Source organism: Ischnura elegans (genome assembly GCF_921293095.1).
Source record: "Ischnura elegans chromosome 13 unlocalized genomic scaffold, ioIscEleg1.1 SUPER_13_unloc_2, whole genome shotgun sequence".
NCBI lineage: Eukaryota > Metazoa > Arthropoda > Insecta > Odonata > Coenagrionidae > Ischnura > Ischnura elegans.
Window position 1 is genome coordinate 8,611,208 of NW_025791658.1, and position 12,766 is coordinate 8,623,973.

General features: G+C 39.9%; 1 protein-coding gene across 7 annotated transcripts in view; it reads left to right on the forward strand.

Annotated features, from left to right (window-relative positions):
* Window positions 1-12,766, forward strand: part of LOC124172778 — a 55,526-nt gene that overhangs the window by 15,566 nt on the left and 27,194 nt on the right. For 6 of the 7 annotated variants that reach the window (XM_046552271.1, XM_046552267.1, XM_046552269.1 and 3 more), the window contains one exon: window positions 5,270-5,473. The exons of the other annotated variant lie outside the window; for it this stretch is intronic. In XM_046552271.1, the coding sequence (XP_046408227.1) occupies window positions 5,270-5,473 (204 nt within the window). The remainder of the gene's footprint in view (window positions 1-5,269; window positions 5,474-12,766) is intronic. 7 annotated transcript variants of the gene reach the window in all.

The following is a 12,766-nucleotide window of genomic DNA, read 5'->3' on the forward strand; positions in this document are numbered from 1 at the left end:
AAGCACTTCGAGTACATATAAAAATTTACTAATTCATTACTTATCTTGTTTTCGGATGGGTAATTTATATGCAGCATCAGTGGCACAGCACGGGTGGGGAGGTTTTGGGGGATAAAACCCCCCTCAAGAGCTCAGAGAAATTTTTAAGTTTAGTCCATTTTACTTAATTGCATTGATATTACTAATAGAATAGTGTAAGGATTAATAAAATATCCCTTATAAAGCCGTAAAATTCACCATTTTCAACCATTTACATTAAGATTTCGCAAATTATTAATCTCGCACCTATCGCTTATCCTGGTGGGTATTCCATACCCCCACAAACCCCGGTATTAGTGGCACATAATCCCCCCCCAGCCTTAATTCCTAGCTGCGCACCTGTGCAGCATTAGCCGTCATTGTGGAGAAAAGACGATCGAAAACAAACTGTTGTTAAGGTGAACAAATTAGTTTGTATAAGAATCACTTTTTTGTATTTGTTTGTTCGATCGGAAACAATACCCAGATTTTGGCGTGGTCGTTTGGGTATAGACGGGGCATGATGTGTCTTGTAAAGGATGCAAATTTTCCCTTCTACATTCTGTAAAATCCGAGCGAATGACTAGCCTATTCCTAGTGTACGGTCGTTTAACGTCACTTACCGTTCCTGAAAAATGTGACGATAAACGAAATGACGTTAATCGAAGCATAATATCCCACAACAAACAATGTAAAAAGTGAATATCGGCTCCTAGACCTCACAATTCCTGCGCGAAAAAAATGTTAGCGTATCATATCTGGGGCATTTTTTACGGTGGGAATGCTAAACTATTGCATAAATACGAGTTTCTGTCTTCATCGAGGACAATAGCAGCAGTGACGTAAATCCTTCTCCATTTTTGTATCTTCCAGCATTTGCTTTTCGGCTTCGCTATGGTGGTCGCCCGGGCGAGCGTCGCGTCGCCTCAGCATCATCATCGCTGAAACATCGTCGCAGTTATAGGGACCAAAATTATTGTGAACTCGGCAAAAAAAGTGACGACGAAAACTCCGAGTTCTACACGGAAAAACGCCTTGAAATCACTTTTTAGGTTCCTGAAAACCATTTTGTCGCGCAGAATTCATTTTGCAGAAATTTTTGCTAAAACCGTTATCGCAATTAAAATAAACACACCGTTTTACACTTTGCTTAAACTGACTGTATTACTGCCCACAAAACGAACAACCTTCAACGCCCGCCGCTTCGCCTTTTTTTTCCTGCGCGAAATTTAAAAGACTTGACGTTATCGCGAAGCGTAGGTGCGATAAACGAATGACGATCTCAAAATTTTCGTGACGTTATCGCGAAATGACGTTAAACGGGGTGACGTTGAACGAGGACTCACTGTACTGTCACCCCAGATTCTCCTCAGGGATGGTTTCCACGCATTGCTCAGTTAGGGTTCCCCCCTCAACCATGAAAATCGTAAAACTGTGAATACGCCGTGAATTTCGTCTACCTTGAAAAACCTGGAAATAGCCGTGAAATTCTTTGTGAAACCTTAAAAACCTCTCAAACTTAATTGTAGATCTATAATGGACGGATCAAAAGAAAAATGGATTTGTAGATCATAATTCAAGGTCTGTCACATGTCCACTCAGTTATCTGCACACGTATGTATTCGAAGTGCAAATATTAATTGGTCCTTAAGACAGACCTTAACAAGAGACAGACCTTAAGGCTGTGATTGGAAGACCTTTAACCAAAGTGATCATTAGCCCTGGCGAGAAATCGGACACCTCTTCGCTTCCCTGTCACCCTCCATTTTCTCACTCACGACCTTTAGCCGGACCTGAATTTTGCTAACGATAGGAGACGTCATAAGAGCACTTTCATTGGTGCATTTGCATTCCCGGCATTTATAGCAATTGCTATATTGTTAGTTAACGTGTGGCCTGTGTCTGAGGTTTCAGGCGAGATGGAGTGGAAACGTGACATGATGAAAATGAAAAAGCAGGAGCAATTTCCACAATTTTAAAATTTATTAATTCTACCGGTTTCGTTTTCCAGCATCATCAGGTACAAAAATATCAAGGGCGCTACGCTTAAAAAGGAAAGGCAGGATGGGGTTGGTTTGAAAGTTTGTTATTTTTGAGTATTTTCCGGACGTAAGTGAAGATGATGTCACTCTCAGATTATCTATCACTTTTTTTGTCTACTACAACGACTCATTAGACATTTGCAGAGTATCACCTCAAATTTCTTTCATTTCTGCTGTTTGGTTCCCGAGATATCGCACCGAGAGTGAGCGCGTGCCACCCCAGTCAGACAATTTGGGTGGCGCACGGATTGCATACTCTCAATTGTTGTTAATCATTCTCACTCATCGTAAAAGCATAAAACTCATTGGATAAACTTTAAACTTCGTCAATATAACCCTGAATATTATATTTATCACTGTTAATAACCGAAATGGGCTTAGTAGCAGTGGTTTATTCTCAATATCTTAATCTTACATCTAAGTGCTTCTGTCTAAATTCAGAGTATTCATAAACACCCTAAAATACCAAAATTTCAAAATTTTAAGCGCGATGCGGCACGTTCTCCCGATATCCAATCGCCGATATCCATGATTTATTTTCTCACCAAATGGAACAAAACTGGGGGGCGTCCCAAAGGAAATTCGAAAACTTTAAAAATAAGGACCACCCTACTGTGCTCGTGGCGTAAAATCATGTGTTGACCCCCAAATACTTTGCTAAGTAATCAGTTTTGATGTTGTCAGCGCTAAAGTTGAGAAGTAAAAAATGTCCATTTCATTAGCAGCTTTAGATTTTTCCTTTTTTCCTGAAATTTTTAAATACCCTGTTATATCATGTAGTAGTTTAAAGATCATTAGTGAATGAAGGAATTCTTAAATAATGTTAGGTTTGGTTTTAGAGTCATTGCTCACCACCAATTAAATTGCATTCCACCAATTAAAGCCTGAATCTGTTGAACCTGTCATGTAGTGTAGTGATATCTGGACTAAAAGACATTATTATTTTTTTAAAATAGGAACACATTTTGACGGGTGTTGGTCTCCCAAGGTAGACAGTTGGTATAACTCCATTTCTCCGTGAAAACTTTAAATTGTATTTTAACACAGTATGTACCATAAAAAATAAGGATAAGTCAGTAAAAATGAAGACTACAGAAAAAAAAATTCTAGGCAATATGATTAAGTAAGTAAAGGTTAACAATTAAAAAGGTGTAGTACCTTTTCACACAATTTATTTAAGACAACAGGTTTCATCGCAGAGGCGACATCTTCAGGTACAGAAATCATTATTTCTTTGTTGTTATTTTCTGGTTTATTTGGTTGCCATTACGTGTTCGTAGGGGAGGGTTGCGTTGGGGTTGGAGCATTACTCAACTTCAGGGGAATTTCCAAGAGGGGGGAATGGTTGACAAAAATATTTTCATTTGCTAAAACTCCATTCCTGATGTGCTTCCTAATCTCCAACTCCTCCAAGCAGTCCATCCTTCTTCCCTTTTTCTCAAGGTGGAGAATTCCTGGAACAAAATCGCTCCTGTGGTCACCCTCTCATAGGCATTTCGCGAAATGCGATTTGTCTATTTCCCCGTTTCTTAAATGCCTTCTGTGTTCCTCTGTTCTTACTCAAAACAAACGTCCAGTCTGGCCTATGTAACAGGTCTCACAGTCACTGCACAAGAGTCTGTAAATGCCACTTCTATCATTTGAGTCAATTTTATCTTTCGTAATGCATAATAACGCCCTTAAATTAGATGTGTTATAATATGCAATTTTAAATTCTTTTCTGGGAAAGAGGTTTGCGGTTGCCTGTGAAATATGTCCGTAGTAACTGAGTTTGCACCAGCGTCTCTTAGGCTCATTATGATTGGATGATTGGTACATAAGTTTCTGTGCCCAGAAGGAGCATTTCTTCCTAAACAATTTATCAATGACACTTTCTTGGTATCCGTTTTTTACTGCAATGCGTTTGATGGTTTTTATTTCAATGGCGAGGTTCTCGGCAGACAGGGGGATGTTGAGTGCTCTGTTGAACATGGAATGAAATGCGGCTAACTTATGAGAGGGGTGATGGCGGGAGTCGGAGGGGATGACATGGTTGGTGGTAGTCTATTTCCTGTAGATACAGTAGTCATAGCTTTCTCTGTGGTTGAAATAGTGTTTTTATTGAGAAAGTTGATACTCTGGTCGGATTCTTTTTCACGTGAGAACTTTATGTTTTTGGTTTGTGTATTCAGTTTATTCAAAATAGTATCTTGCTATATGAGGCGGCTGGGGTCTTCCTTGCCTCGTTGCCTTTAGATACCATTCCATCCAAAGTCAGCGATAACTCTTTTCCTCTCGGTTCCCACGATCCCCCACCCCCCAACCCCTTCGGAGACAGGAAGCGCTTGCATGGCCACGTAAGGTAAGACATCTTGCTTAAGAACATAATCCTGCTACCCACACGAGCGAATAACAAAAACTTATTTAAGCATACCGGGACTAGCCACGGTGATTACTTTTACAGAGTCACCCGCAATGCACTTGAAAAAAATTGTTCCAAGTTCGGGCTTTGCTCTCCGGCTGTAGCGCCATGCGCACGACCTGGACTGCTAGTCGCATAATATGCTCGGCAGTCCATACCACCTTGTCCGGTATAGTCCACAAATTTCATCAGGGGAGAATGACGCCTCGGTAGCTTAACTGGCTAAAGCACTCGGCCGGAAATTGAGGGATCCGGGTTCGAATCCCGGTCAAGGTGAATGATTTTTTCCTCTGTGGATTTTTCGCACAATAACAAAAACATTTGCTGGAGGAAGACGACAGTACGCTGGGCAGTCGACGTGTGCCTTCAAATGAAGGAAGGATACTCCTGCGGATGATGAGGACGAGAGAGCCCGTCTACCTACACTACCTTTTTAATTGTTTACTAGAGATTTTCACAAAGTTAAGCCTGAATCCATCAAGTTTTAGTAGGGGTTTCTCACCAAAATGATTTCTCTGGTCCTTCAAGTGTTTAACCCTTACCCTGCCCCCATCATCTGTAAGCGATCGCCTTAGCAGACTGCTCCCATTGTATATTGACGATTTAAACTATGCTTGTACTCTCTGAATCCATAGGTGCTCAGAAGTTCGTCCTTTGACAAGTAGATGTCATGCGGACATCTTTTACTCCTCTTCCTATTATTATTGCCCTTCAGTAGCCGCCAGGAACCCTTACTAGCCTATTTCAGATTATTTTCGCAGTTAAAGGGTTAATATTTAAATAACTACTGTGGTGACTGTTGTTGCAGGACCAGGACAATGAGATGCTCAAGGAGGCCCTGCGTGATGCGGTGGGGACTGAGGCGAAGATGTGCGTCTACAGCAGCAAGATGCAGAGCGTGCGCAAGGTCATCGTGCGGCCTGGAGAGGGGTGGGGCGAACAGGGGCTGTTGGGTATCTCCATACGCTTCTGCTCTTTCGAGGGAGCCAACGAGAACGTTTGGCACGTGCTGGTAAGAAACAAACAACCAATGGGGAACATGCACAATTTTTTATTAGTACTACAATAAGAAGGTCCCTACCTCAAATGTACTCGCCGAAAATCTGGCGGATGGATAATGTTTTTTAGCTGAGTTATGAGTCTTTAAAAATTAATGTTCATCGGCTGCTCGAAAACATGATGTCATCAGAGTGTGACGTCACGGTACGGTATCCACTGATGACAGACTGAGGAAGTGGACATAAAATCGGTCTATACAGGGGCTTTAATGCAAATTTGGCAAATGTAATTGCAATTTATACTTCAATATCTTTCATTTATAGCTCTACCGCTCTACTCTCTTAGCGAAGTGAATGGCGTACCGTCTGATGACGTCAGAAGGCGTTTCAGGTCACGTGACTGTAAGCGATATTCGATCACATTTTATTAGCATTTAATGACGTTTGTGGAATACTGGGAGTGTTTTGGCTTATATATTTGGACTCGTGAGAAAATTATGTATTCAGTGAGACTTACTAGCACGATGAACAAATTTCATGCATGTTCCCCATTTGAGGAGCTGCTATCAAAGCTTAATTTTATTAATCTTTATAAGTCTCAGCATTCATAAGTGGTACACCAGTGAGCTTATATGATCACAATTAGGTACTCAAATTTAGCACTATCTTTCTATCTTCCTTTGATTGTATCTCCTCACGTTAAAAACGATAATGATTCTTTTAAGAAAATAAGACTTACAAGGGGATACCACGAAAGTTGCTCCGCCTTTTTCAATGCCGTATTTTTTATGGCCTTCGGAATGGTGAACACATCCCTGAACTAGTAGTGGCTCCATTGAATGGGCCTTAGTTTTGCTGTAATTAATTAATTTTCATGCGGTACTTTTCACAAGCCGCGTATAGTTTCATGATATCCCCCCTTCATCAGGAGGGTCAGGTGGGGTACTAGTTAGCGTTTAAGGCTACCACCCGGGGGACCAGGGTTCAAGGCTCCGTCCTGGCTTTATATTTTCTTGTCTCCATTGTGTTCATACGACGTCAACTTTTTCATTACTTTCACATGAGATTATTTTTTTATCACCATAATGACGTTTAGGTATTTAAGCAGTGTCATTTTCAACGCGGAGAAGTGAAGGCTCCACTTTCTAATCAAAAACATAACGACAGATTAACGGGGGGCTAAAACAGTGGCTTTTTTTTGAAGAAATGACATTTGTAGGTGCATATCTTGTTATTATATTGGAAGGGCTACGGAAGATTTTGGGAAGCGGCGAGCACAAGACACATTTGGTGTAATTGTTGCTTTTAACCCTCTTGCGGGCGCGACTGTTATTTCTTCACAACCGGGCGAATGGCGTACTTTGCCCATGTTATGTGCAAATATGATAATACTCGATTTTTGTTAAAATTAATCTTTATTTGTAGAAATTAGTAAAATCTTGTACATTTATAGGTGATACAGAAATAAAGGTACAGAGGTGGTATACGGCCGGTCGCCCGGCGTAATTTATACGCCACGTGTGACGGGTTCCTCTTGCTGATCTAAAAAAAAATTAGCTACAATACCTCGAACTTTGAAAACTCGCAATATAGACAGTCAAAGTACATTGTAGGAATACACGAGACCATTCTAGCCCAGAATGTACGTACGATGTTGAAATCCTTGGCTTTCGAAGATTGACGTATTTTATACGCCACCAGGTTCGGTCCAGAGTCATAAACTTTTATTTCATCCTATTTATTCATGGAAATTATATTTCGTAATGGTTTTTTAGCACATAGGTACTGTGTAAGTAAACTCCCTTTGGAGTAAAGTGAATTACAAGTGTTCAAGAAATATGGCATTTTATGATCGTTTTTTGTTTGTATTAATTATGTCTGTACGCATGTTGTTTGTCGCCGCGAGCCTTTAATGGCATGTGCTCTAGCAATTGTGGATTCCGTTTTTAATGTGGAAGTTGATCAGTATAAGCAATGAAAAAATTAACATTCTGGCGCACACCTTGCTTGTGCAGTCGTCGTATCTCCGTGTTTGAAATGACACTGCTTAACCCTTTGAGTGCGGATGGCATAGAATTGATGCCCAGCGTAGGTCCTGCCAACGGGTGGGTGGCATCACATTGATGCCACGCCGGCCCATGTCCTTCAATCGCTCCCTACGCTCCTCCGCTCTGTTCTTTATACTCTCATGATGGTTTCCCGCACACGCAGTGGATTAGGCTACCTGGATATGCCTTCCGTTTTTGAATAAAAGTTTATATTTTTCAATACTTTTTTTTACATTTATGGAGTGCTTTTTAATTTGTAAGATTTTTCGCCATTACAAAAAATTTAAATGTGATATTTTCTTTACTCTTCTTAATACTTGTACTAAATGTTGCCACATTGGAAGGTTATTATTCTCGTTTTAGACCTATTAAAGTTTTTGTAAACAATATTTAGTCATAATCTTCCTTCCACCTCATCGACGAAAAATATTTTCGCATTTCAAAATACGGTCACTATACACACGCTAAACACAGTTGAATAATCTATTGCTGTTTTTATTAATGTTTAAACTTAATATTTACATAATGCCGTCATAACTCATAACATTCATCTAGGATATATTTGCAACTCATTTCCTGAACAATCCTTTCAATAGAGGTGTGGTTATATTGGTTACGGAAAAATAAATAGATTATTTCGACTTTTTCTCATTTATTTCGTTTGAGTTTGTTAAAGTTACTAGGTGGGAATAATTACGACCACCAATTCGTTATTCATGGGAAATAATGAAGGTTCTAGGAAAGCTTTAATATTTTTTTCATTTTGAATGAGAAATTAGAATTGGGGAAATCCTTGGGTAAAAAAATGATCGAATTTCGGGGCTCAAATAAAAGAGTCGTTTTACGTCACCGCAGAACAGACTACAATTCGCTCTGTGTCGCCTGTTATCTCTATTTTTAGAAGTATTTTTGCCATTATTATTATAAATGCATGCAAGTATTCTGTTTTGTGCATGTCGTGGAGAAGGTCAGCTCTTCCTTCTCAGTTTTAGTGACTCTCGCCATTAGTACAGTCTTTCCTTCGGACATCTTTCGATTGCGTGCATTTTCACTCCTCTATAGAGATATTATTTTTTCTGATATTACCGTACGGCCTTTTTCTATTAGAAATTTCAGTATTTTACATACATTTAGCCACTTGTGTGGAATATGGGAGAAACCTTTATTTTTAATTTTATTCCTATTTTCAATCCCCAAGGACCGTTTATGTATCAGCTTTTGGTGAACTAGGCTTAGAATCTCCTCGTAATAAAACTACTTCTGGCACAATTTACTCAAGTGTATCCATGAAACACTGCATTGGGTCTTCTAGGCCAAGGTTTTTTTTTTAACTTTGAAGCAATTTACATATTTTACTTCGACCAAATAGAGCTTTATAATCAGAAAAGAAAGTCAGCAAAATTTCTATGCGCAAAGAAACAATTATTTTTGGATCATTATACATTCCCATTTTATCTGGAACATACACGTTTAGATATTTCTTGTACGTTGGTTCTGAATGTTAACGCTTACATCTCTTTCTGACTGCAAAAGAACAACCTCATCAGTCTTGTGGTTTTTGTAAGTGTATTTTCTCGTAGCATATTTTATAGATGTTAAGTGATGTTTACGTTGAGAATGCAAGTATATGGGAGCTGGAGGAAATATTCTCGTCTAAAGGGCTTTGTTCCATATTGCCAATGCGTCTCAAGATGCAGTTCTTCAAGGATAACCGAACACAGAAATCTTACTCGTGGGGAATGGGAGACATTTTTGGTCTGATATACCTAATGTATGATTGTATGAAATATTGTTATGTGGCCATCCAGTCCAGATTATTGGCAAAGGTAGGAAAATATCTTCGATTTTTCTTGCCTTCACAGCACTTTTTCCCGAGACAGATTTCAACTAATTTTCTGTTGCCTGCATTTTGGCAGGAACCCTGGAGTAGATGATCCGATACCAAGAGGCCCCTTGCATAAAATTCGACCCCTTTTGAATTTATTCACTCAAAGAATGAAAGAAATTTACTATCCGGTTAAAGAACTCTGCTTCATGAGTCCATGTTGCTTAGGTGTCACAAACACGGCATAACATTTTATATGTTTTCTGAGCCTAATGGTCTCGTGCAAGATGCTATAATTTACACTGGGGCGAAGGATCCTGATGTTGAAGGCATGGGACGTACAAACAAAGTCGTGTGAAAATTAATCGATAGATTACTCCTCTGTGGGCACAGTTTATACAATCGCATAGCCACGATTTTGAAATGGGGGTTTTTGCTGGAGATTTTTGGGCCCTTCCAGAGGGTGCGGGGGCCATTTTACCCGTTTTTGGCTCCTCAACGGGGGTTGTAACCAATAACCCCCCCTCCCGTGACTACCCTACTGAGTTTATGCATGGAAATTATAATAATCTGTTCAAATATCTATTGAGTTACTCAAAAAAGACACTTACACTACTGAAACTCTAAGGACAAACATAAGAAATAACTATCCTCCTCATGTCCTAAGAATGACTATGAAGTGGCGAATCAGTATACCTCTGATGATGTATGATTTGCAGAAGTTCCAGGGCTGTTTTTGAACCCTTTTTTCAAAGAATTTCACAATTATTAGTTAATTTTTGCAGCATCAACGCAAAAGAAAATGTCAAAAAGCTAAAAATAATTTTCATATGTTTGTATGCAAATCTAAGTTACTTGTAAATTTAAAAATTTACAAATGTGAAAAATAAAATTCGAAAACTTTTATTTACCCGAAACTTGATGCATGGATAGTGGATGACATCTGAAAAATATTTATCCTATTTTATAATTCAATTCCGCCATCATTTCAGAAATTATTTCAAGCTTCTTAGTTGCTACGTAAAAATATGTTGTCCGTCGTTCCGAATGTATGTGTAACGGGTTGCATAAATATCCGGAGCATTTATCATATGGTTGCGGATGGCATCACTGTGATGCCATAAACAAATTGTTTAATAAATAGGCAAATGAATATAAAAATCCTTTTTTATTGTAATTGTTTTCATATTTTCGAAAAATAAAGTGAATGCAGTGAAAAAAAATTCTCCACCAATGTGGAACAACTCTGAGAAAATGTTACGCAATGAAAGGGTTAAATACCTAACACCATTATGGTGATAAAAAAATAGTCTCATGTCTATGCTTGTCGCAATTAAAATTAATGAAAAAGTTGACGCCTTATGATCACAATGGAGACAAGAAAATATAAGAGAGAGAGAGAGAGAGACTGAGAGTTGTCCGATGACACACAGAATGGTCTAGGTCGGGGTAGGGACAGGGTTGCCAGCTGAGAAGGGGAAACGCCTACAAAGGGTTCCACGAAGAAAGGATGAAAGAAGGGACCCTGAGGAAGAATCACTTGTTTTGGTGATTCGAAGAAAGGAGTTTTTTGATGATCAGCCATATTTCGGTGCGCCTTATGCAGTTGACGACGTTGAGAGACAAGGCGAGGGTGCGTTTGGAGGACAGCGATTGACTGTAAACCGTGCTGGCGTAGGGTTATCCGCCCCTCCTATTGTGCCGTCATTCGCTACTGTCGCCGGCCGGACTGTATGAAATTGCATCATGAGAAATACGGTCATCCTACAAAATGCAACACTGAATCACAATCGTGCTCTAGCTCACAATATTACGAACTGATCTAGCTGGGCGTGCGACACAGCCGGAGCCGAAAAAAATCACTACTCGCGGTAAGGATGAACGGGCGAAACGCTGAACAGTTCCTAAATTCACACCGGATTCAATGATACTTTGTTCAGATTGTGCCCAAAGTGAAAGTTCGTCTACGCCAAGCCAAACCGCGAAGCATCGGCCAAATCGAAAGGCGCCAAATTCGAAATTTGAAAATTTTGAATGCTCATATCTCTGAAAATTCGTAAATCGAATGCGAGTAGGAAGAGGACTTACTGATCGTCCAATTTGCGAGCGGTTACGAGTGGGTCACCATGGCTCCACAGGAATGAAACTTATTACATGATGTTGCGTGTAGACTGAAGAAAGAGCCATAATTGACGCTCTTGGGCATAGTTCACGAGAAGAACTTAAACGCGGCACGATTATTACAACTCAGCTTAGTGAATATGCACCTAAATGCCGTTGCTTATGCGGGGAACTTCGTAATAAAGTTCATTTTATAGCCGCCAGGACCGGGACTGAGGTTTGTAATTTCGTAAAAACGAAAATTTCGCAATAACGTTTCTTTTACTATAGCTAGCATATGCCTTTTCGTCGGGACCAACGATTTGCTTCGTAATAACGAGAACTTCGTAATAACGTTGTTCGTATTAAGGAGAGTCTACTGTATATAACCTCAGCCACGCATAGAGAGGGTTCCTGGCCCAATCTAATGACCGACAGCTATCGCCTAAAATTCAAAATCGGGTCAACAATGGGTTAACGAAACCTATAATATAAGCTTGGGATGAGAATGGTTTCCCTCCCATTCTCTCTTGATAACGCTCCCAGGAGGAGGAATGAAACGTTGAGTGTTAAAATGTTATGTGCGCAGGAATTCCCGAAAACCACCACCAACATAGATAAAAGAAGCGGTGAAAATGTTCATGCGAAAAGTAGTGGTTGAATTTGATTGGCCACGCAAAGTATGCTTGGAGCACAGTTAATACACTGCATAGCATCAGGATCAATATGGAAACTCCCCCAACGTCTGACGACATCATCCGTTAATTTGTTGTAAATAGTGAGTCAGTTCAAAATATATTCTGTATTCTGCTATGTAGCTTAAATTGTTACTTTTACTGACAACTCACTTGCATGCTTCACTGTCACAGTTCCTATAACCTCAACAATAAACTGCTCAATACGCTGGTACAGCGACACTATGGATAAACTGAGCGGACGTGAGCTAACGCAAAAGTGTAATACAGTGTTGCATTCTGCAGGATAACAAACACCTTTCGATGCCTTGCATAGGTTTATCAACTTACAAACAATTTCTCGGAACAAATCTTGCTCATATGTCGAAGATTTACTGTATGTGTACGTGATTCAATCGTAAGACCACTTTCACGTGAAACGATTTTCCGCCAGCCGCCGTTCATTGCAGGCCACACAGCATTGCAGAGAGTCGCATTTTCTGAACACCGCCTGAATATCACGGCTGGCAAGAAGTCGTTTCGTCTGAAAGCGGCCTCAGTGTAGCATTGTCTGCATTTGACACGGTAGAAATTTGAACCAAGAACCGGCAGCACCGAGAACCATATAGCGGAACCGATACGTCTCTAAAAATAACTGTT